The 26,524-nt window shown below is 46.7% G+C and overlaps 1 protein-coding gene across 1 annotated transcript in view; it reads left to right on the top strand.

Annotated features, from left to right (window-relative positions):
- PMFBP1 (polyamine modulated factor 1 binding protein 1) overlaps positions 1-24,020 on the top strand; it is an 86,188-nt gene extending 62,168 nt beyond the window's left edge. Inside the window, exons 30-40 of the mRNA XM_089672436.1 lie at positions 2,412-2,579; positions 2,661-2,828; positions 4,523-4,690; positions 7,745-7,912; positions 11,875-12,042; positions 13,716-13,778; positions 13,880-13,989; positions 16,035-16,109; positions 21,386-21,479; positions 21,571-21,623; positions 21,691-24,020. Coding sequence (XP_089528562.1) covers positions 2,412-2,579; positions 2,661-2,828; positions 4,523-4,690; positions 7,745-7,912; positions 11,875-12,042; positions 13,716-13,778; positions 13,880-13,989; positions 16,035-16,109; positions 21,386-21,479; positions 21,571-21,623; positions 21,691-21,763 — 1,308 coding nt within the window. The 3' untranslated portion in view covers positions 21,764-24,020. The remainder of the gene's footprint in view (positions 1-2,411; positions 2,580-2,660; positions 2,829-4,522; positions 4,691-7,744; positions 7,913-11,874; positions 12,043-13,715; positions 13,779-13,879; positions 13,990-16,034; positions 16,110-21,385; positions 21,480-21,570; positions 21,624-21,690) is intronic.
- The last annotated feature ends 2,504 nt before the right edge of the window (positions 24,021-26,524 follow it).

The following is a 26,524-nucleotide window of genomic DNA, read 5'->3' as shown; positions in this document are numbered from 1 at the left end:
GCACCTAACACATACTCATACTAGTGTGCTAACCAATACTATTGAACAGAAATGACTCCAAATAAATCAGTATTAAATAATAAGTGCAACCAGGTGCTAATATAACGGATGCCAAAGTACATATCAATATGCAAAACCAATATGCATACACATGTTATGATCAAAAAAACTAATTGATAAAATTAATAGTAATGTCCATATCCATAGCAAAAAAAGATGATTCGGATCATTTCCCTGATGAAGCCATGTGATTGGTGGCGTAACGCGCAGGGGAGGGGCTTTGACATGACGATGCTCGATGGTTCTATGCTGACACCAGCTGGACATTTTAGAATATTCACCACTGAAAAATATCCGGAGGACAGTACTGTCCATATCCATAGCAAAAAAAGATGAATCGGATCATTTCCCCTGATGAAGCCACGTGATTGGTGGCGTAACGCGTAGGGGAGGGGCTTTGACGTGATGACGCTCGATGGTTCTATGCTGACACCAGCTGGACATTTTAGAATATTCACCACTGAAAAATATCCGGAGGACAGTACTGTCCATATCCATAGCAAAAAAAGATGCAATAATTAAAAAATAAAATAGAAATTATAAGGAAGAATCCATATATATGCTTCTTCAACCCTGCTCAGTTCCTTTTATAATGAAATATCCTGTGCTTCTTTTATTTATTTTTTAAGTGGGAAAATTTGCATTTACTGTGCTCCCCCCCCCCCCCCCCAGATGTGCTCTCACCTCAAATATATGACCAAACCGTTAAGTGAGGTCATATCACGCTTGTGTCCCTTTAAATGGGTCAAAATGGATGGGATGGTATCCTGCTGTTTGGGGTCCTTCTCCACTCAAACGATAGGCTCCCCTTCCATGGTGGGTCATGCAGAAGAATAATCAGATCATAGTGTATTATCCTTTAAAACCGTTTTATTAATAAAAGAAATGCACTCACATATGCTCTGTATATAAACTGCTTTGTGCACAAAATGTGTCCTCCGGATATTTTTCAGTGGTGAATATTCTAAAATGTCCATCTGGTGTCAGTATGGAACCGTCAAGCGGCGTGACATCAAAGCCCCTCCCCTACGCGTTACACCACCAATCACGTGGCTTCATCAGGGGAAATGATCTGAATCTTCTTTTTTGCTATGGATATGGACATTACTATTAATTTTGGCAATTTGTTTTTTGATTATAACATGTGTATGCATATTGGTTTTGCATATTGATATTTACTTTGGCACCTGTTTTATTAACCCCCCTGGTGGTATTCCTGAGTGTAGCTCGGGCTAAACGTTCAGTACCACAAGCGGTAACCCCCCCGAGCTACACTCAGGATTACACTGCAGCGTTGCTCCGGGATCCCTCTTGCACTTACCTTGTCCTGCGCTCCCGTGATGTCCCCCCTGCAGTGTTCTCGGCCATCTCCTCCGGGCCAATGCCGGCATCTGTCTTCCCGGTTCCGTTCCCTGCGACGTTGGGACGGAACCGGTGGGAAATTAAAAAATTTTAAAAGTGACATTCGCCAAATACACTAAAATCACATAGTATAACATTCCTGTATCAAACCATTTCACATACATTGTGTCCCGAGTGCTTTGTCCGACGCCCTGCCTGCATTTTTACTGTTCTTTCTGCCTGGAAACTGAGAAACGTCCATGGCGTCCAAAAAGCGTCCCTTTAGGTCAGACGCGGTTTTAGACCGGCTAGAGAACAGCGATAGTAAATCAGAACCACTTGCAGAATTGAGTGATAATGATTGGTGGGGGAAATTCCTCATCAGACACTGAAAACGATTCTGCGACTGAGCTCAGCGATGTGCGAACTTGGATCTCTATTTAAAATTTCAGTGTTTTTGGTTTGATTATATTATTGAAGTACATTTATTATTATTATATTATTATTTTTTAAGATTATTATTATATTATAATTTATGATTTCGTGTTTCCAATTTTATCCTCCCCGGGATGTTTACTAGACTCTTGTTCGGACAGATTTCAGTGAGTTATTCCTAAGAATTACAGGCCTACAATAAAAAAAATACATATTTCCATCCAAAAAAATGTACCGCTTTGAGCACAGAAATACGGACATAATCAGACCGCTAGGGAGGTTAAACATTATTTAATACTGATTTACAGTCAGGTCCATAAATATTGGGACATTGACACAATTCTACCATTTTTGGCTCTATACACCACCACAATGGATTTGAAATGAAACGAACAAGATGTGCTTTAACTGCAGACTGTCAGCTTTAATTTGAGCGTATTTACATCCAAACCAGGTGAACGGTGTAGGAATTACAACAGTTTGCATATGTGCCTCCCACTTGTTAAGGAACCAAAAGTAATGGGACAATTTTTGTGAAGCGCGGCACATTTCCGTTCAATACCTGTGTCTTTCAGTTCCAGGAACAAAACACTATTCAGCAGTCTCTCAGGTCAGAGCTGGAACAGCAGCAAAGCCAACACGAGGAGCTCCAAAGACACCTTCACAAGGCCAAGGAGCGAGAGAATACACTGCAAAGAGAGGTGGAGGAGCTGAGCCTGAGGGTAAAGCACTCCGACCGCCTAGTGAGTGCCGCCACTGTGAGACAATAATGACGTTGTACCAGCAGGGCGACCGAAGTCTTACATTTGTATGTGTTCTTGCAGCTTGCAGAAAGGGACAGAGCTCTACAAAGCTTGCAAAGCAGCTACACACAGCTGGAGAGAAGATGGCAATCTGCTCAGGAGGAAGCCAGAGACAGCACCTCTCAGCTAGAACTGACCAAGAATTCTCTGCAACAAGCACAGAGGAAGATCCAGACCCAGAACCAGGAGGTGAGTGCATGTAGTCCTTTCTTGATGCACTATTGCACCCTTCACCTCAATTCCAACCCATGACGGATGACCCTACTGCAGCCATTCAATCAGACATACATAGTCTACAGTCAATTTGATGTGACACAACTTAAACAACCCACACGGGTACGGGGAAGGCATAAAACTATGATGGTGCTCCTGCTGGTATCTGAAGGCAGGATTGTTGACAGGTCTGACAATGGAAAAAGCTGAACTTTGTGTTAAAATCACAGCCTCATTGCTGTATGTTTGCAGATAACATATGGCACTGCTACCTCTGCGTGCTAGTCAGCTAAGATTTGGAATGATATTTAGTGATGTCACTCCTGTGTTGCTCCCTGTTCTCCTTGCTGGAGTGGAAGATGTACCTGAGCACCTACAGTGCAAGGAGCTCACTGCTTCTGTTTTATTTATTGTGTGGATTTATGCTTCCTCTGCTTATCTTGCTGCTTCTTGAATTTTCTCACACCAGTCCTCAGATCACCAGTCCTCAGGGAAGCTCTGCCATGAGGAAGCATAGTCTTCTTTATCCACCATGATGGCCACCTCCACAGTGTGGAACAAGTCATGGTAGGTCAGTCCTCAGATCACCAGTCCTCAGGGAAGCTCTACCATGAGGAAGCATAGTCTTCTTTCTCTACCATGATGGCCACCTCCAACACAGTGTGGAACAAGTCATGGTAGGTCAATCCTCAGATCACCAGTCATTAGGGAAGCTCTGAAATGAGGAAGCATAGTCTTCTTTCTCTACCATGATGGCCACCTCCACACAGTGTGGAACAAGTCATGGTAGGTCAGTCCTTAGATCACCAGTCATTAGGAAAGCTCTGCCATGAGGAAGCATAGTCTTCTTTCTCCACCATGATGGCCACCTCCACACAGTGTGGAACAAGTCATGGTAGGTCAGTCCTCAGATCACCAGTCATTAGGGAAGCTCTGAAATGAGGAAGCATAGTCTTCTTTCTCTACCATGATGGCCACCTCCACACAGTGTGGAACAATTCATGGTAGGTCAATCCTCAGATCACCAGTCCTCAGGGAAGCTCTACCATGAGGAAGCATAGTCTTCTTTCTCCACCATGATTGTCACCTCCACACAGTGTGGAACCGGTCATGGTAGGTCAGTCCTCAGATCACCAGTCATCAGGGATAGCTCTGCCATGAAGAAGCATAGTCTTCTTTCTCCACCATGATGGCCACCTCCACACAATGTGGAACAAGTCATGGTAGATCAGTCCTCAGATCACCAGTCATCGGGGAAGCTCTGTCATGAGGAAGCATAGTCTTCTTTCTCTACCATGATGGCCACCTCCACACAGTGTGGAACAAGTCATGGTAGATCAGTCCTCAGATCACCAGTCATCGGGGAAGCTCTGTCATGAGGAAGCATAGTCTTCTTTCTCTACCATGATGGCCACCTCCACACAGTGTGGAACAAGTCAGTGTGGAACAAATATCAGCTGTAGTGCGCATAAAGGCAATACTGCTGAATAATCCGCTTTTGGCCGCAGCTTCCAACAGTAAGCTACCCTTTGACCATTTCATGTATCAGCTATAGACATACTCTTTCCTAATACAAGTCGATGTCTTCCGTCCACTTCCTATCCACTGCAGCCATCCCACTTCGAGTTTTCCTTTCCAGTCATTCTAATAGATTTGCTTTCTTACTGCAGTCAAAGCGCCTTGAGGATTCTCTGATACGAATACGAACGGAGGAGGAGGCAGCGCAGAAAACGGCGAGGGGGAGGAGCCAGGAGTTAAACTCTGCGCAAGAATGTTTGCAGGAACTAAAAAGCCAGCTGACTGCTGCACAGGCTGCCCAGCGTGAGGCGAGAGAGCAGGTACCACGTGATATTCGGGTCATAAAGGCTTGTTCCAGTATCTTTAAACCTCAAAGATTATCAATTTAAACCAAACAAAGCAATATGTAAGTCACGGGTGTCATACTGGCGGACCCCGCATTCACTATATCCGCTCTCCCCGGACCCCGCATTCACTATATCCGCTCTCCCCGGACCCCGCATTCACTATATCCGCTCTCCCCGGACCCCGCATTCACTATATCCGCTCTCCCCGGACCCCGCATTCACTATATCCGCTCTCCCCGGACCCCGCATTCACTATATCCGGTCTCCCCGGACCCCGCATTCACTATATCGCTCTCCCCGGACCCCGCATTCACTATATCCGCTCTCCCCGGACCCCGCATTGACTATATCCTCTCTCCCCGGACCCCGCATTCACTATATCCGCTCTCCCCGGACCCCGCATTCACTATATCCGCTGTCCCCGGACCCCGCATTCACTATATCCGCTCTCCCCGGACCCCGCATTCACTATATCCGTTCTCCTCGGACCCCGCACTCACTATATCCGCTCTCCCCGGACCCCGCATTCACTATATCCGCTCTCCCCGGACCCCGCACTCACTATATCCGCTCTCCCCGGACCCCGCATTCACCATATCTGCTCTCCCCGGACCCCGCACTCACCATATCCGCTCTCCCCGGACCCCGCACTCACTATATCCGCTCTCCCCGGACCCCGCACTCACTATATCCGCTCTCCCCGGACCCCGCATTCAGTATATCCGCTCTCCCCTGACCCCGCATTCACTATATCCGCTCTCCCCGGACCCCGCATTCACTATATCCGCTCTCCCCGGACCCCGCATTCACTATATCCGCTCTCCCCGGACCCCGCATTCACTATATCCGCTCTCCCCTGACCCCGCATTCACTATATCCTCTCTCCCCGGACCCCGCATTCACTATATCCGCTCTCCCCGGACCCCGCATTCACTATATCCTCTCTCCCCGGACCCCGCATTCACTATATCCTCTCTCCCCGGACCCCGCATTCACTATATCCTCTCTCCCCGGACCCCGCATTCACTATATCCGGTCTCCCCGGACCCCGCATTCACTATATCGCTCTCCCCGGACCCCGCATTCACTATATCCGCTCTCCCCGGACCCCGCATTGACTATATCCTCTCTCCCCGGACCCCGCATTCACTATATCCGCTCTCCCCGGACCCCGCATTCACTATATCCGCTCTCCCCGGACCCCGCATTCACTATATCCGTTCTCCTCGGACCCCGCACTCACTATATCCGCTCTCCCCGGACCCCGCATTCACTATATCCGCTCTCCCCGGACCCCGCACTCACTATATCCGCTCTCCCCGGACCCCGCATTCACTATATCCGCTCTCCCCGGACCCCGCACTCACTATATCCGCTCTCCCCGGACCCCGCACTCACTATATCCGCTCTCCCCGGACCCCGCACTCACTATATCCGCTCTCCCCGGACCCCGCATTCACTATATCCGCTCTCCCCGGACCCCGCATTCAGTATATCCGCTCTCCCCTGACCCCGCATTCACTATATCCGCTCTCCCCGGACCCCGCATTCACTATATCCGCTCTCCCCGGACCCCGCATTCACTATATCCGCTCTCCCCTGACCCCGCATTCACTATATCCTCTCTCCCCGGACCCCGCATTCACTATATCCTCTCTCCCCGGACCCCGCATTCACTATATCCGCTCTCCCCGGACCCCGCATTCACTATATCCGCTCTCCCCGGACCCCGCATTCACTATATCCGCTCTCCCCGGACCCCGCATTCACTATATCCGTTCTCCTCGGACCCCGCACTCACTATATCCGCTCTCCCCGGACCCCGCATTCACTATATCCGCTCTCCCCGGACCCCGCACTCACTATATCCGCTCTCCCCGGACCCCGCACTCACTATATCCGCTCTCCCTGGACCCCGCACTCACTATATCCGCTCTCCCCGGACTCCGCACTCACTATATCCGCTCTCCCCGGACCCCGCACTCACTATATCCGCTCTCCCCGGACCCCGCACTCACTATATCCGCTCTCCCCGGACCCCGCATTCAGTATATCCGCTCTCCCCTGACCCCGCATTCACTATATCCGCTCTCCCCGGACCCCGCATTCACTATATCCGCTCTCCCCGGACCCCGCATTCACTATATCCGCTCTCCCCTGACCCCGCATTCACTATATCCTCTCTCCCCGGACCCCGCATTCACTATATCCGCTCTCCCCGGACCCCGCATTCACTATATCCGCTCTCCCCGGACCCCGCATTCACTATATCCGCTCTCCCCGGACCCCGCATTCACTATATCCTCTCTCCCCGGACCCCGCATTCACTATATCCTCTCTCCCCGGACCCCGCATTCACTATATCCGGTCTCCCCGGACCCCGCATTCACTATATTCTCTCTCCCCGGACCCCGCATTCACTATATTCTCTCTCCCCGGACCCCGCATTCACTATATCTAATCCCCCACAGTACACAGAACATGGAAATTCAATTATTTTAGTAAATATAAACTGCTAAATACCTTTTCTAATCAGCAGTATATAGCAGTCTTGTGACTTCTATCAGTGTTCAGCAGAGCACTGGTTAAAGCTTGTAGGAGGATTTTTCTTTCTGCTCTAGAAGGATGCAGAACCCCTGACCTCTGTCTGGACAGTGCTGATTGGCTCTGTGCTGATCACATGCACTCTCCCAAGAAAAAACCTCTCTAGCAATATACACCAAACTGAGCATGTGCAGAGTGTCTCCACACAATATGTCTTATCAGGAGAGAAGGGGAGGATCAGAGAAGACAGGATTAAACATCCTTTTTACACAATGCAGAGGATTAACCCCTTAGGTCCCACAGTGAGTATAACCAGCATGATTTACTGCATCTACAGTCTGATTGTCCTGTTGTGGGTTCAGTAACACTTTAGTATCCTGCCGCCCCTATTCCTCGCAGTGAAGCTGGATTCTAGATTGCTCCTCAGTGACACGTGAACTAAAGTTAACAACAAGACCGTAACGAATCGGCTTTTCTCTGCAGCTTAGCGACAAGAACCGAGAATTGGCTGCTTTGAAGAATGAGCTGCAGCGGAGCCAGCACAGGAAGGTGGAGCTGGAAAGGGAATGTATCGCTCAGGAAGAGCGAATCCGGAGGCTGAGCGCGGAGATGAGCGCCGTACACGAGCTTCACAAGCAGAAGGAGCAAGAGGTACATGGCTGGGCAGGAACATATTTCCTGGAGGGATCCATGCCTTATCCAAGGTGGTGCCAATATTTCCGAACCCCAGGAACCACCTTTCATAGGGGAGGGCTGTGCTGCTGGCTGTTGGCTGCATATGATCCTGCGTTTCTGTCTGTTGTCTTTTCTCTGTATCTTGCTATTGCGTCATTTAGTTGCTAGTTCCTATCTAAATTGATATATTTTTTTTTTTTAATATTTCATACTTACCTGCTCTTTTTTTGCACACAGCAGCCTGGTCCTCCTCCTCTGGGGACCCTGCCAGTGCTCTGGGCTCCTCCCGCTGCCCTGCAAGGGCCCCCATTGCAAACCGCTTTGACACTTTCCCTCATACTGAGAGGCAGCCGCTGTGTTTTGGGCAAGTTCTCTACTTCTTGGTTTCCTGATTTCTGCCTTGTGGTCCAGTGTAGTTGCACTCTTGTCCCTTCTACGTGGCCTTCAAGTCTCTGCCTGGTCTAGCCCTGTGCCTTTGTCAAGGCCCCTCTGGATTTGTTGATTTATGTATTTCAGGTACTTGTATAGCGCCGTCAATTTACACAGCGCTTTACATATATATTGTACATTCACATCAGTCCCCGCCCCCAAGGAGCATACAATCTAAGGTCCCTAACTCACATCCATACATACACATATGAGGGACAATTTTGGACAGGATCCAATTAACCTCCCAGAATGTCATTGGAGTGTGGGAGGAAACCGAAGTACCCGGAGGAAACCCACGCAGGCACAGGAAGAACAGGGAAACTCCAGGCAGGTGGTGCCATGGTTGGGATTCGAATCAACGACCCTAGTACTGCCAGGCGGAAGTGCTAACCACTTAGCCACTGTGCTGTCCTCTCTGTCATTGCATTTTTATTTATTGCGATCCATCCTTGTGCTTCAAACCCCCACCAATGGCTTTGGTTCGTTTTGCTTGCTCAGTGCCGGGGTGGTCCAGGGACATCCGATTACACCCCGGTATACCCTAGCTCAGGGCTTAAAATTTCAAGTCCTCAGCTACTAGCCAGGCCTTAAGAGTTACTCGCCACCAACAAACACACACAGAGACACCTGTACACACAGACATGTACACATACACATACAGACACGCACATACAGACACATGTATACACACACAGGCACGTAAAGACATGCATACAGACAGATACATGTACATACATAGAAATACACACGCACAGACACATATACACCCAAACACATGTACGTACATACACACACAGACACATGTACACACACATACATGTACATACACGCAGACACATGTACAGATACACACATGTACATACACACAGACACAAACACACATCTGTACACGCACGCTGTTAAGTGCTCTCTCCTCTGAAGCCACCACTGGCTGACATAGAGGATCATGTGACCAGAGTGAGCTGAAATTAGGTACACACACAGCCCTATAAAAAGTTGCAGTACTTTGTTGTTCACTCACAGAGCCGGGTACTGCACTCTAGGGGGAGGCAGAGAACACAGCACACACTCCTTCATTTCCTTTCACTGCGCTCAGCTATCGAGCAGTCTGACGGCTCCCAGTGCCAATGACAGATCCGGCCTGAGCTCTGAGTCTGCTCAGCAAGACGGCCCTGGGGGACACACTCGCCCCCACCATAATTTCCACTCACCATTGGCGAGCAGAAATTTCAAAGCCTGCCCTAGCTTGAACGGCACCTGCTGTAGCCACAAACACACATCGCAGCTTCCATGCATGGTGTGTGGGCGGAGGAGAGGACAGGCTGTGTTGCTTCTGGACTGGACATTATTGGCTTCCCAGGAGTTTCCTAAACCTCCTGACTTTTTGAGGAGTCCCCAACTGGAAGTTTAGAACATTTCCATTCTTAATGGTACCTGAAAACAAAGAGAGGTATTGGACTTTGTAAAAAAAATCATTAGCCAAAAATACCATCAAGATATCTTCTCGATCCAGCAATGTGCACGTGAGCAGCAGCTCTCTCCCCCCTCATTGGCTCTGAGACAGCAGCAGGAGCCATTGGTTACTGCTGCTGTCAATCACAACAAGTGAGGACGGAGTAGGGGGTGCGCTGAACGGTGCTCTGTGTGTCTCACACAGCTGGATCAGAAGCGAGCACACACAAGTGCCCCCATAGTAAGCGACTTGCTATGGGGGTTTCTGGTGAAAGGGAGGAGCCAGAAGTGCCGGCGTGGCAGCAGCTCTCTCCGCCCCTCACTGGCTCCAAGATAGCAGCAGGAGCCATTGGTTACTGCTGCTGTCAATCACAAGTGAGGACGGATCGGGGTGCGCTGAGCGGTGCTCTGTGTGTCTCACAAACCTGGTGCAGGAGCGAGCACACACAAGTGCCCCCATAGTAAGCAGTTTGTTGTGGGAGCTCTTGGTGAAAGGGAGGAGCCAGGAGTGCCGGTGGGGCAGCAGCTCTCTCCCCCCCTCATTGACTCCAAGACAGCAGCAGGAGCCATTGGTTACTGCTGCTGTCAATCACAAGTGAGGACGGAGCAGGGGGTGTACTGAGCGGTGCTCTGTGTGTCTAACAGATAGATTGGGAGCGAGCACACGCAAGTGCCCTCATAGTAAGTGACTTGCTATGGGGGCTCTTGGTGAAAGGGAGGAGCCAGGAGTGCCGGTTGGGAACCCGACAAGAGGAGGATCAGGGCTGCTCTGCACAAAACCACCTCACACGGCAGGTAAGCAGAACAGATTTGTTATTTTAACCCCTCGCCCTCCAGAGGATTCCTCCCCCTTTCCTGACCAGGCCATTTTTTGCGTTACGTCGCTGTGTTACTTTAACTGACAATTGCGCAGTCATGCAACGCCGCACCCAAATGGAATTTACGTCCTTTTCTCCCCACATCTAGAGCTTTTTTTTTATGGTATTTGATCACCTCTATGGTTTTTTTTTTTTTGTGCTTTAAAAAAAAGACCGACAGTTTTGAGAAAAAAATAATATTTGTGACTTTTTGCTATTAAGCGTCCAGTAAAAAAATGTAAAAAAAATAAAATTTCGTCATAAATTTAGGCCAAAATGTATTCTGCTCCGTGTCTTCGCTAAAAGTAAATCCCAATACGTGTAAATTAAATGGTTTACGTGAAAGATATTTATTTATTACCGGTACTTATATAGTTATAGCGTTTACAAATGGCGTTATACATACTTGAATTTTAAAAAATGTTTTCACTAGTAATGGCGGCGATCAGCGACTTATAGCGGGACTGCGGCGAGCATTCTGACACTGGGGGGGAACTGACTTTGTGTCACTGACATCCCCAGTGACACCAATACAGTAATCAGTGCTAATAAAAGGCACTGACACTGTACTAATGGCACTGGGCAGGAAGGGGTTAACATGAGGGGCGATCAAAGGGTTAACTGTGTGCTGGGAGTGTTTTACTAGGGGGTGTTCTTTACTGTAGGCACACTGATCAGGATGGCTGTGCTGTGCAGTGTTCCCGAGCTGACAGGGAGGAAGACTGTTTGTATGAATGGCACTGGGCAGGAAGCGGTTAACATCTGGGGCAATCAAAGGGTTAACTGTGTGCTGGGAGTGTTTTTCTGGGGGGGTGGTGTCTGTGTGCTTCACTGTAATCACACTGCTTTGCAAAGCAATGTGCAGGAGCTGATAGAGGAGAGATATGTATTGTTTACATACAATTCTCTCCCTCTGTCGATAGAGCTCCTTGATCACCAGGTGCCGGCGGGAACCCAGTGATTGACAGCCGAGGCCGCGAACAGTGGCGCAAGTAGGGTGCGTGCGTGGCTTGAGCAAGCCCCCTACCCAGAAATGCAAAATCTTATATATATATATACGTGATTTTGTGCACCCTTGCCGCCCCGTAGTAGTGTATCTGCTGTAGGGGGCGGGGAAAGCAGTTAAATCGATCATTTACAACGACTTTAACAAGCCTGGGTGCGGGAAGTAGTTACCCATTTACTGTCCCTGTGTCATAGGTGGAGGCAAGCGAGAGCCGCGTTCGAGAACTGAGCAATCAGCTGAAGCATTGGCAGAGGTTACACCGGGAGCACACACACACGTTCAGACAAAGAGAAGACGACGTGAAGCAGCTCCAGGAACAACTAGCAATACTGATGGAGAAGCTGAAAACGGAAGGCAAAGAGGTAACAGCCAACAACTGCTGATCTCCTGCCGAGCAGCACACAGGAAATGCAGTCATGGCCGCCATATTGTCTGCCAAAGGATTTGTATATCTGCTGGGAGGGCAGGAGGCCTGATCTTCTCTGCTGCAGTTAAGTCACACTTACAGGTCTTAGCAATCACACGCATTTCACAGCAATCGTGGGTTCAAATCAGGTGGTGAGGAGGCGACATATTGCCTCACCACCACCACCACCTGTCAAACACGCATCGCTTGCACTCAGGAGATTTGGCGTACTTTCAGAACGTGCAGCAAACCCACAGGATGTGAGAGAAGATCATGATTCTCCACTCCAGTCCTAGCCTGTTGTAGAACACCGATTCTCCATCCCAATCCTAGCCTGTTCTAGAACACCGATTCTCCACCCCAGTCCTAGCCTGTTCTAGAACACCGATTCTCCACTCCAGTCCTAGCCTGTTCTAGAACACCGATTCTCCATCCCAATCCTAGCCTATTCTAGAACACCGATTCTCCACCCCAGTCCTAGCCTGTTCTAGAACACCGATTCTCCACTCCAGTCCTAGCCTGTTCTAGAACACCGATTCTCCATCCCAATCCTAGCCTATTCTAGAACACTGATTCTCCACCCCAGTCCTAGCCTGTTGTAGAACACCGATTCTCCATCCCAATCCTAGCCTGTTCTAGAACACTGATTCTCCACTCCAGTCCTAGCCTGTTGTAGAACACCGATTCTCCATCCCAATCCTAGCCTATTCTAGAACACTGATTCTCCACCCCAGTCCTAGCCTGTTGTAGAACACCGATTCTCCATCCCAATCCTAGCCTGTTCTAGAACACTGATTCTCCACTCCAGTCCTAGCCTGTTGTAGAACACCGATTCTCCATCCCAATCCTAGCCTGTTCTAGAACACTGATTCTCCACTCCAGTCCTAGCCTGTTCTAGAACACTGATTCTTCACTCCAGTCCTAGCCTGTTCTAGAACACTGATTCTTCACCCCAGTCCTAGCCTGTTGTAGAACACCAATTCTACATCCCAATCCTAGCCTGTTCTAGAACACCGATTCTCCACCCCGGTCCTAGCCTGTTCTAGAACACCGATCCTCCACCCCGGTCCTAGCCTGTTCTAGAACACCGATTCTCCACCCCAGTCCTAGCCTGTTCTAGAACACAGATTCTCCACTCCAGTCCTAGCCTGTTCTAGAATACTGATCTCCACCCCAGTCCTAGCTTGTTCTAGAGCACCGATTTTTGCACTCCAGTCCTAAAGTACTGCCAGCTGGTCTTTTTTGGAGCATTTTCCCATAGTATTACATTTTGGAGTGACTACTCAAGTGATATTACAGATTAAATGACTTCGACCTTTTAAAAGAAATTCCAAAAACACGACCTTCAGATATGAGAAGTATTGCTCTAGGACATCATTGTATGAATATTATTAGACAGGATTTATGGCACCAACAGTTTGCACGGAACTTTACAATGTAATGGGGGACAGTACAATTCCAATACAGTTCTATACAGAAGGAATAGGAGTGCCCTGCCCATGGAGCTTACAATCTACAGGGGAAGGGGGGTGGTACAAAAGGTAATAGCTGCAGGGGCTGATCTTCGGGGAGTGATCTGATGGTTAAAGGCCTTTACCTCTTTATAGAGATGACTTCTTCTTTCTACAGAGGGATGATCTGCAGAACATCATGAACCAGTTAAAGATGAAGTACAATGCAGCCACTAGTGAGGTAAGTGCACTCATCTCATCATTCCCACCTGACAGTGACAGGAGCCCTTTATGTCGGGTTTTGGATGATTCCGAGTTTTGTATTCTTTGCACTTGTTTTAGCTGGAGACTCTGCGAACCTCCCTGGAATCATCGCGGGAAGACTGTCGGCGGCTGCATCGTGAAAGTGAACTGGTTGTCTCTAATGTCAATGAATGGGTCGGTGAACAAAAGTAAGTGCCATGGCTGGACCAAGACTGCCCATCATTTATACTGTGCTTAGTGGCTACAGGAAATACACCGCTCAAAAAAATGAAAGGAACACTTTGTAATCCGAGTCTAGCACCAAGTCAGTGACACTCCTGGGATATTGATGTGGTCAGGTAAGTAGCAAAGGGGGTTGTTCATCACTTTCAGCTGCTTTGGTGGTAATGATGGACAACAATGAGACGACCCCCAAAACAGGAATGATTTTACAGGTGGAGGCCACTAACATTTTTTCTCTGCTCATTTTTTCTGACTGTTTTTCACTAGTTTTGCATTTGGTTAGGGTCAGTGTCACTACTGGTAGCATGAGGCCATACCTGGACCCTACAGAGGTTGCACAGGCAGTCCAACTCCTCCAGGATGGATCAATACCTGCCATTGCCAGAAGGTTTGCTGTGTCTCCCAACACAGTCTTAAGAGCATGGAGGAGATTCCAGGAGACAGGCAGTTACTCTAGGAGAGCTGGACAGAGCAGTAGAAGGTCCTTAACCCATCAGCAGGACCGGTATCTGCTCCTTTGCGCAAGGAGGAACAGCATGAGCCCTGCCAGAGCCCTACAAAATGACCTCCAGCAGGCCACTGGTGTGAATGTCTCTGACCAAACAATCAGAAACAGATTTCATGAGGGTGGCCTGAGGGCCCAACGTCCTCTAGTGGGCCCTGTGCTCACTGCCTGGCACCATAGACCTGGATTGGCATTTGCCATTGAACACCAGAATTGGCAGGTCCACCACTGGCGTCCTGTGCTTTTCACAGATGAGAGCAGGTTCCCCCTGAGCACATGTGACAGACGTGAAAGGCTCTGGAGAAGCCGTGGAGAACGTTCTGCTGCCTGTAACATGGTTCAGCATGACCGTTTTTGGTGGTGGGTCAGTGATGGTCTGGGGAGACATATCCATGGAGGGACACACAGACCTCTACAGGCTAGACAATGGCACCCTGACTGCCATTAGGTATGGGGATGAAATCCTTGGACCCATTGTCAGATCCTTTGGGGAGACAAAGTGGGGAGAGTATGCAGGCAGTTCCTGGAGGATGAAGGAATTGATACTATTGAATGGACCCCACGCTCGCCTGACCTAAATCCAATAGAACCCCTCTGGGATGTCATGTTTCGGGCCATCTGACACCACCAGGTTGCACCTCAGACTGTCAAAGACCTCAGTGACGCCCTGGTCCAGATCTGGGAGGAAATCCCCCAGGACACCATCCGCAGTCTAATTAGGAGCCTCCCCCGACGTTGTCCATTCTGAGTTGCTGCAAGGACATTTCACCAATACGGACTTGCCTGCTGCATCATTTTTTCACTTTGATAGAAATGAAAATGATCGACCTTTTAGAGGACTGAATTCAAAGACACCCTGAAAATCAAACAATGGAGCATCCATACGTTCCTCACACATTACCCGTCTATGTCAGTATAGAGATCCAGGAGGAGATTTGTCCCCATTGAGATCTGATAGGTTTTCCACGTTCTCCTTTAATTTTTTTGAGCCGTGTACGTTGCGCCTCATCTAGAAAGTACAGATCCCAGTTGACTGACCCCCTGCCTTCAATACATTGGGGGAGATTTACTAAAAGTGGTGCACACACAATCTGGTGCAGCTCTGTATAGAAACCAATCAGCTTCCAGGTTTTATTGAACAAGCTGAAGTTAGAAGCTGATTGGCTGCCATGCACAGCCGCACCAGATTCTGGGTCCACCACTTGCAGTCAATCTCCCTCATTGTGTCACTGGCTTGGAACAAGCATGTATGTCCGTAAAGTCAGATGTTCCTGGTGGCGAGTTGGTGATGCATACCGTGGTAGAGTAAGGCTCAGCATGACGGCCAGGGAAATAGAATTTGCAGAATGAGAAGTCCAGCAGTGCAACCTCCGAGCTTTTCTCAGTTTTTTTTGACTGGACTAACTCTTCAATTCTCCAAAAGGAAAAGTCACCAAGATCTGCTGTTCCCAGCATGCACACTGTTCATTGGCTCACATTTACTATCGCTGTATTCCTCTGTCACAGGGAAGCCAACAAGTCTCTGGGGGAGAAGATCCGGGAGCAGAGTAAACAGATCCAGCAACTCTCTACAGAAAAAGAGTGAGTGTCAGACCTCATCTGTCCCATATGAACCCGCCCTTCCATTGTTTTGGTTTTTTTTGGATCAAAGTTTACATGTTTAGGCAAGATACAGATCATTGTCAGATGGGTACTTTTGCCCTTTTTCCTCCATCTAGATGAATTTATGTTTTAAAAAGCCATAAAATGCCTTTAATCTGCAATTTATTTTATCAACTGTGAAACATGGTGGGGAATGTGCTTCTTTGTTTTTTACATGACTATAATGGCTAAGGAGCATAAAGTTATGTTAACAGGGACCTCGTGTTTTGACATTCAAGCATTCTACTGGAGCGAGGCTAACTAATTACTGATTGCCGTCCTCCCAAGGCTGTGACTCTACAGTCTCGTCTTCAGGGTGATGGCCCCAGTTTTTCCCCTAGTGTATTCCCATGGTCAGAAGGCCTCCTATAGAGCAAGCAGTCAAGGTGGGCCCTAGGGTAAAACATCTTTCTGGTCTAAATATCTCCGAGATGCGGCTGGATCTTGTATCGGCAAAAATTGGTGCTGGAATATTTACATCTGCCGGCAACATACTTTCTCAGTAGATAGTATCCACAGCATTGTCGCTCTCATGAACCTTTCCCTTAGTTAGGAAGTTACCCGTCTCTAAGCAGTTCCAGGAGAGTTGTCTGTCAAGAGTCACCCTCTCCGAGGCACCCCCTTTTTCTCCCGTCATTTTTCAGTCTCCCTTAGCCCCTCCCTCTGCTGTTGAGGGTTAAAGCAGAACTCTGGGCAAAAACATCTTTACCTGTCCTTGTTGCCGATTTCCTACCTTCACCGAATATGTCCTCCATCTTCTGGTACACTCAGCAGTTGCTCTGAAATAGGCGATTCATTTTCAGATCAAATTGTTAATTCTGTTTGGTTTCCTGTTTGTAAGACTGCTATGCCCCCTATTGCCCCAGCCACTGGTCTTGGCAAATCCCTTCTGTAGTTCTTTTTCCAAGAAGCAGTGATGTCATTCAGCCTCACTTGCAGTGGTGGGCAGACCGAGACACATTCAACACATACAGACCTAGTGTACCCGCCCCCATTCACTACAATTCCCTGTGTTTGATGGGAACTGAAGTTTCCTTCTACTGCAGAGAGAGATAGGAGAGGGTGTGATGTAATCTCAGCTGTTACTCCTCCTTGGCAGAGAAGATGCCGTTAGCTTTTGAATTTCAATGAAGACTTCCTGAAAATTAAATTTGACTTTTCTCGTTCCCAAATGTATTCACTGTTTAGTGTAGGGGTATACTAATTGGTGATTTTTTTTTTTTTTGCCTATGCTGGAGTTTGTCTGAATTGTGTGCCCATGAAAATCAGGTAGCTCCTGGCCTGGTGCATCAGTATCCCAGTTTTGAGGTTGGAGAGGACTTCTCTTCTTAAGGAAGATCCTGTCTTTGGAGAGCTCTCATCTGCTGGTCTACATTCTGGAGTTCCAGAACAGGTGGCTCCTCCTACATTGCAGGGTCATTCGTTGGACAGGTCTCCTGATGCAGATACTATGGGAAAATGTTGCCCCTATCAGAGAAACAGGAGATCGTTCTTTGACAAGAGAGTTTGGATCCCAGGTTAGACAAAACCTTTTGTTTTAGTGCTCTGCTCACTTCAAGTGCAGTTTTCTGGAGGTCAGGTTTTCCTAACCGTGTGCTTCTGGACATGGGGGAACGGTCCACACACCAAGCTGCATTTTAGATTGTTGTAGATCAGTGGTTCTCAAGCTTCCTAATGCCGTGACCCTTTAATACAGTTCCTCATGTTGTGGTGACCCCCAACCATAAAATTATTTACCCAGTAATTATAATTCATGAGTGTCGTTTTACCTCCAATACTGCTGCTTTCAACACAGCAGCTGCTTTCAACACAGTAGCTGCTCTTTACACATCAGAAATATGTGTTTTCCGATAGTCTTAGGCGACCCCTGTGAAAGGGTCATTCGACCCCCAAAGGGGTCGTGACCCACAGGTTGAGAACCACTGTTGTAGATGCAGGACGTCACAGGAAGCTCATCAGTCATCTGCTTGCTGGAAAGGCTTGTTTCCCAATGTAGGAACCTTCTGGTAGTAGCAGAGAATGCTCTAGTGCCTCTGATCTTCACATTTGGGTCTAGGCCTTTCCTCTTTCGTTGTTTCAGAAGGCCTTTCTGTTGATTATTTTTTTGCTTTGGATTGACGTAGGTTAAGAATGTTATTTGCTGTCCTGATAAGACTCCTAACTGTGGCTCCATGCCTTGTTGGATCTGGGAAATGAAGAGTCACAGGCCCAGACATGCTCTTGAATGCTCCAGGGTAAGCAGAATTTTTCAGCAAGTTTTCCATCATGGCTTCAGCCCAAGGTTGCTTTTCTCCTTACAGACGACGAGAAGTTGAGCTTGGCCCTTCCAGTCTGTATTTTGGGGAGGAGATCTACTATCTCTTGCCTAATCCTGGTATGGGAAGCTCCCATGTACCTACCCTATTTGCTAATGTTGATGTGGAATCAAACTCAGATTTTTCAAGTTCTGTTCACAAGCCCCTTTTACACGCCTTGGAGGTTCTTATGACCAATCATCCTTTGGGCTCTTCACTGGTAGGTCTTACCTTGGCAAGATGGAGATCTGACAGTTCTTGTACCTTATGGGATCAGATGAGTTGAGGCTTGGTCCTTTCTCTAGCCTAGGGTGGCTCTGATCTTCCCTCTCATCAATTTTGGACTCCTCGGACCAGTCCCAGTTCGCAGGGAGGAGCTCCTTCTCCTTGCTGACCGTGCTGTTGGTTGGGTTAGGTAGACCAGTTCCTGATCTATGGTTTGGTGTCTATCCTCTCAGGTTGAGAAATTCCTTTCCAGGTTTGGGAGTATTTTCTTGGTCATCTGGCATCAGGGATAGTTCTGCATATTAAGTTACTTGGTCTAGTTTTTCTCCTTACCAGGTTGGGGGGGGGGGGTCAGCCTCATCCAACTTCCATTTTTAGTCTTTCTGGGAGCTCAGGCAGTCCCCAGTTCTCTTATCAATGTTGAGAATATTAGCTGTTGCTAATCCCTCTTTTGGACATCCCAAAGGTGAAAGATTCCTCTGTCCCTCAGTGGACAAGAAAGAAAAGATTTTTGTATTCACTGTAAAATAATTTTCTTTTAGGCACACAGGTCCCACCCCTCTGTGATTTTGGTCATGCTCTTGGTACTACTTGCTACAAAACTGGGGCATGCTTGGTAGTAGGAGAGGCTATCTTGGGCTGGCCTACAATTTTCTGGAGTTTTTTTTGTTTGCCAGTGTCTGGGGTATTCTGCCACCTACAGGAATACTAAAGACAAAACATCCTATGGCCCTCAATGGGGAACAATAGGCAAAACCTTTTTCTTTTAATTTTGGATGCAGTAAGGGAGGAGTAGAAGCCATGTCAGTTTTTTTTTTTTGTTTTTTTTATGCCAACTGTGTTCCATTGAGGAGATTTCAATTCACTTCCTGTCAAATAGCCAAACAGGAAGTGAGAAGAAATCCCTGCAAATTAAGGGAATTCCTTGGGGACCCTCAAGTCATAGGAACTAGTTTCCCCACTGGAAGGTTTCCCCTCTATTACCCTTCTGGGGACAACCCAAAGTTTTGGATTTTCTTTTAATTTCAATGATAATGGTAAATAGGACAAATAGAGAGGGTGAATATCCCTAACGGGGGCACAGAGAGCAAAAAAAACTGACAGGGGGTCTAATCCCTCCCCACTCCATCCAAAACTAAAAAAAAAAAAAGTTTTGCCTTTGATTATACTTTAACCCCCATTACGCCTGAGGGTAAAACAGATCTAAATGCCTAAGCACAATTTTGCAACGTTGACCTGTGTTAGTAAAACCGTCCGTATCATCACAACTACTTTGTACATCCAGGTGGATTAGACCGTGTTTTTTTTTCCAGGACAAATTGGGCTTTCATTTGGTGCTAAATGGTAATGGATATCTCCTGATTTTATTTTTTATCAAAGGAAAACTGGCCCAAAATAACAAAAAAATTTTTTTTTTTTTACTGTGTGTTTCTTGTTACTACCATAACCTACCGCCAAAGAACAACCCAAAATAAATTCTCCAGCTCTTGACGATCGCAGCGATACCCTCTATGTGGATGTTATTTGTTGTTTGTACCCGGAGTACAGCCCAGACACAATAGCACACTTTTTTTTTTTTACCTAAAACATACTGACACTGATACCAATTTTTTTTTTTTTAAATCCTAACCTTTTGACATTGACCTTTGACCCTGACCTTGTTCCAAACAACCCTGGCACTAAACCAGACCAAACTTTGATCTAGGGATTTTTTAATTATCTTTTTCATTCTCTCTATGCCAGGAGTTAGTAAGATACAATGTATAACGGAATGTATATAATGATACAATGTATAATGGGATGTATATAATGATACAATGTATATAACGATACAATGTATAACGGGATGTATGTAACGATACAATGTATAACGGAATGTATGTAACGATACAATGTATAACGGAATGTATATAATGATACAATGTATAATATAATGTATATAATGATACAATGTATAATGGGATGTATATAATGATACAATGTATCTCTCTTCTCCATTCATAGAGCGAGAAAAAAAAACAAGGGGGCCAGCCGTACAGTGACTGATCACTGTGATAGCCAATCAGAGGCTATCATAGCAATCATGTGACTCGGAATTGGGAGTCCAGGGTCCCGATTGTTAGAACGGGACCCGGGGCTCTCAGTGACACCCTGGTCTCTGTGCTGGGAGCGCGCCGAGCACAGGTACGCAAATATGCGGCCCCATGGAAAAAAGCCCAGTTCTGTGAGGCGGCATATTTGTGTGACGTCAGAGTCAAGGGGTTAAAGATAGATTTTACAGTGAATATAAAAATCCTAATCCAGGCGTATCTCGGTTTATGAACGCTTCGGTTAACGTAATTTCCGGTTTACGAATGAAAATAACGGCTCGGTTTATCAATTTGTTTCGCAATACGAATGGAATAATTGGTTTTCAGTGCATTTACAAACTTTTTTTTTTTTAGTCGTGTCGCTTTATGCCTTTATAGTGCACTTTATAAAGAGCTTTGAACAGATAAGACTTTTTTTCTGACCTCCGGAACGGATTAATTGGTTTTCAATGCATTCGTATGGGAAACCGCATTTCAGTTTACAAATTTTTTGCAATACAAAAAGTCCCGCAGAACGAATTAAATTCACAAACCGAGGTACGCCTGTACATGCACTATCACATCTGAGTGACCGAGCCTTACTCTGTATTGTCTGTTGACTGCCCAGCCACATGCAGGAGGTGATTGAACAGCTGCAGAGAGAGAACAGACATCTGAGGACCCTGGAAGATGAGAGGCGCATAGAGCATGAGCGCTACAAGGTGAGCTGTGGGACGGGGGAGGGAAGACCGATGAAATGACATGGCACCCATTTAGTAAATGGCTTTATATCTTTTTTTTTTTTTCTTACAGCTGTCACTGCGGCAGTCAGACTTGGAACTCCATCATCCCTCTGAGGAACCAGGGTGAGTACAAGATCCACAGCGGCCCTTTCTAGGTCTCTGCACAAACCACTGACTAATATCTCTGCAGGTCTCTGCGCTCTGCCAGAAGAATATTCACCAGTGCTGGAAACCTCAGGACAAAGCCGCGTGGAGGCTCATGATGCCGAGGTCATGCCTATCTACCTCCTGTATGCCAGGCACCAGAGAGAGAGCGCACGACCACACTAAAAACTAAAGCTGCTTTTACATTCCCACCTTACAGACCACAGGTGCTAAGACCCAGGGGCCCCCAAATATATCTGCTCCATAATGGGAACAAAGAGAATCTCCTCCAGCCCGGGACTCTACCGCTCCATTCACATTTGTGCGACTTGGGCTGTGGACGGAGTCAAGAGAAAGAAAAAAACCGTACGCAAGCGCTCAAGTCCGTGCGTTTCCCAGGACCACAGTAACAGACACTTGTTGGGGTGCAGCCCTCTAAAGACGGGGGAATCTTGAAAATACTGGAAGAAAAGAAGGGGCGCACTCTCCTCGTGCATTACTGCGATAAAAACAAATTTATTTAAAATGACAAAAATCTGACAGCGGGTTGTTCCAACGCGTTTCGGGAGACATACTCCCTTCTTCAGAGCTCGTCTCCCAAAACGCGATAGCACACCCCGCTGTCAGATTACCGCTTTGTCGGACTATCACGCTGGTTTTCAGCTTGTTTTATGAACCTCGGTTTGTGAGTATATACATTTTTGTCATTTTAAATAAATTCCTTTTTATCGCGGTAATGCCCGAGGAGAGTGCGCCCCTTCTGTGCTTTCTGGGGCTGTGGACTGCTGCACATCGATAATATGAAGATTTGAATTTTGAGAGTTCACATTGCAGTCTGTGAGACCCAAGTTGCACCAACATGGTGCACGGGGGCGGACTGACAACTCATGGGGCCTCCGGGCAATAGGAGATCATGGAGCCCCTGTGTCCTTGCCCAAACTCAAAAAAGCCTATGAAAAAGGTACCAGGGGCATCTCATGGGGCCCCCTACTGACCCCGGGCCCTCAGGCAGTGGCCAAGTTTCCAAATGGTCAGTCCGCCCCTAGTGGGTGCAGGAACCTTCTTGGCGCCTTCCGGCCCTTGAAGAGTTTCAGAAGGCAGGGCGGGGTTTTAGGGTCATGTGACCACCGTGATTCGCTGTCACAAGATCAGAAAACGTCCCGATCGCAAGGGGAGATCGGGACCTTTCCGTGAGACACGGACATATGCCGTGCGAGCTCTCAGCACATATGTATTTTCAAATGGTACGCAAATATGCAGCCGCTCAGCGTCAAGGCCCAGACACCAATAGGACGCATATTTGCGTGCGCTCGGTGTCTAGGGGTTAAGGTGGCACAGAATTGAATGGCTTCCATTAAAGTACATGGGCTGCGAGTCGCACACGTGTGAATGGCGCCTTCAAATTTTTAGTTATGATCTCATGCAACCAGTCGGACAAGGGTGGTTGATGGGGGTAGGCAGGGGCGTATTTATCACAAGGCGAACACGGCACTTGCCTAGGGTGGCATTTTTTAGGGGGGCCAGCATCTCCCCCCAGAAGAAGGGATGAAAGAAGGGATACGCACATCATGGGAACCAGGTGGGATCTGAGAGGGGCTGCTTGATGGTGTATGTAGAGCCACTTTCATTCCTGGGGCTGTCCAGAGCTGTGAATATGAGTGTAGTTCTCTCTATCGCCAGGTGGGGGGGGGGTAGTGGGAGGCTCTCCCTGGTGGGGGGTAGGGGTGTTGTTGGTCAATGTCAAGAGGGGAAGTAGGGGTGGTGTTGGTCGGTGTCCATGGGGGCAGGAGATTTTTGTGTTGCCTAGGGCAGCACAAAACCTAAATACACCACTGGGGGTAGTATATATTAGAATATAAATTGCTGACACCCCATTGGTCACTATGAGAAACAAACACCCTCCCCCTTTCTATTGCCATTTTGTACAAGGCACAGAAGTCCCATCTATCAAAGAGAACCTGTCCCTGGAAAACGGGGCTGTACTGAGCACAGTGCGTATGGTGTTGTGTACAGAGGAGCGCACTCCGGCATGATACACCTTCTACTCATCTATTGGCTCAGTGTGAACAAGGGTCCTACGACCAATGCATGAGGTTAAAGGAGGCGGTCACCTTTGGGAACATGTCACATGACTTCTGGGTGAAGCTGGCCCCTCCCACCACCCCCCCATAAACACTACGGCTGTAAATAGTTTTCGGTTTCTTGGCTCTGATTGGTTCTGTCTGGACGTCCAACACTGTGAATTGAACTTGTCAATGCTGCGAGCACAAACAATCATGGCACTGGGTGTGTTTTTTATATTTATAAATCAGATGTAAATCATTTTAATATATTTTATATTATTTTGTAATAAATTAATGTCACTATTTATTTTACTATCAGTCTCTGAGAACTAACAAGGTGACAGGATTCGTGTCTTCATTCACAGCGGATATTACCCCAGAAGCGAAGATAGCGGGCGGCTTACATTTATAGTACTTCATAAATACATTCATTTTGTTCTCTTCCTAAACTGACCACACCGAGCATGAAAGCGGATCTGTTCTGTACTGGTCAGTTTGAGTCCCTCTGATTGCTGCCAGGAAATAAAGGAACTGCGAGCAGCAGAAGGGCTCATTCACACGAGTGCAGCACTAGAGTAGACGACCCATCACTGCCGGGGCACAAACAATTGTTTTCTCTGTGGCCCATTCACACTGTAATGCAGCCGGCAGGTGGGGGCCCCATATGGAAGAAAAATATATTATAAAAAATATTCTTCCCAAGTATATTGCCATATATTTGAAATGCTACAATTTTGGTATTCAAAACATTTCAATAAAAATATATCTACTGCATAGTAAAATACGTTTTTATTACAAAATTTTTTTAAAAAAATATTTTTCATACATTTCAATATACTGTATGTCTAAAATTACAAATCTACATTTTTGGAACGCATTTACAAATATATGTAAAAATATATGTTAAAATTACTTTTTATGTAAAAAAAAAAATCTGAATATATTTTTAAAAATATTTTTTTAAATATATTCTTCAGATTTTTAACGTATAAAAAAAGTCATTTTAACATATTTTTACATATATTTGTAAATGCGTTCCAAAAATGTAGATCTGTATTTTTAGACATACAGTATATTTGAAATGTATTTTTACAAATATTTTTCAAATATTTTGTAATAAAACGCATTTCAACATGATATACAGTCATGGCCGAAATTGTTGGCACCCTTGATATTTTTCCTGAAAATCAAGTATTTCACACAAAAAAGGTATTGCATTAACACATGTTTTGCTATACACATGTTTATTCCCTTTGTATGTATTGGAACAAATATAAAACAGAGGCAGAAAAGCAAATATGACATAATGTCACACAAAACCCCAAAAATGGGCTGGACAAAAGTATTGGCACCCTTAACTTAATATTTGGTTGCACACCCTTTGGAAAACATAACTGAAATCAGTCGCTTCCTATAACCATCAATAAGCTTCTGACACCTCTCACCCGGAATTTTGGACCACTCTTCCTTTGCAAACAGCTCCAGGTCTCTCTTATTGGAAGGACACCTTTTCCCAACAGCAATTTTAAGATCTCTCCACAGGTGTTCAATGGGATTTAGATCTGGGCTCATTGCTGGCCACTTCAGAACTCTCCAGCGCTTCTTTGCCATCCATTTCTGAGTGCTTTTTGACGTATGTTTGGGGTCATTGTCCTGCTGGAAGACCCAGGATCTTGGACGCAAACCCAGCTTTCTGACACTGGGCCCTACAGTGCGACCCAAAATCCTTTGGTAATCCTCAGATTTCATGATGCCTTGCACACAGTCAAGGCACCCAGTGCCAGAGGCAGCAAAACAACCCCAAAACATCATTGAACCTCCACCATATTTTACCGTAGGTACTGTGTTTTGTTCTTTGTAGTCCTCATTCCGTTTTCGGTAAACAGTAGAATGATGTGCTTTACCGAAAAGCTCTATCTTGGTCTCATCTGTCCACAAGACGTTTTCCCAGAAGGCTTTTGGCTTACTCAAGTACATTTTGGCAAACTGTAGTCTTGCTTTTTTATGTCTCTGTGTCAGCAGTGGGGTCCTCCTGGGTCTCCTGCCATAGCGTTTCATTTCATTTAAATGTCGACGGATAGTTCGCGCTGACACTGATGCTCCCTGAGCCTGCAGGACAGCTTGAATGTCTTTGGAACATGTTTGGGGCTGCTTATCCACCATCCGGACTATTCTGCGTTGCAATCTTTCATCAATTTTCCTCATCCGTCCACGACCAGGGAGATTAGCTACAGTGCCATGGGTTGCAAACTTCTTGATAATGTTGCGCACTGTGGACAAAGGCAAATCTAGTTCTCTGGAGATGGACTTGTAACCTTGAGATTGTTGATATTTTGCCACAATTTTGGTTCTCAGGTCCTCAGACAGTTCTCGTCTCCTCTTTCTGTTGTCCATGCTTAGTGTGGCACAGACGGACACACAATGCAAAGGTTAAGTGAACGTCTCTCCTTTTTATCTGCTTTCAGGTGTGATTTCTATATTGCCCACACCTGTTACTTGCCCCAGGTGAGTTTACAGGAGCATCACATGCTTGTAACATTCTTATTTATCCGCAGTTGTGAAAGGGTGCCAATACTTTTGTCCAGCCCATTTTTGGAGGTTTGTGTGACATTATGTCGAATTTGCTTTCTTTCCTCCCTTTTTTTGTTTTGTCCCAATACACACAAAGGGAATAAACATGTGTATAGCAAAACATGTGTTAATGCAATACGTTTCGTGAGAAATACATGATTTCCTGGAGAAATATCAAGGGTGCCAACAATTTCGGCCATGACTGTATATATATATATACCGTATTTTTCGCTTCATGAGACGCAC

Source organism: Staurois parvus, unplaced genomic scaffold (genome assembly GCF_062004578.1).
Source record: "Staurois parvus isolate SC_StPar_1 unplaced genomic scaffold, SC_StPar_1.0 ptg000127l, whole genome shotgun sequence".
Lineage (NCBI taxonomy): Eukaryota > Metazoa > Chordata > Amphibia > Anura > Ranidae > Staurois > Staurois parvus.
The sequence above is the reverse complement of the archived record's forward strand: the minus strand, read 5'-3'. Positions and strand labels throughout refer to the sequence as shown.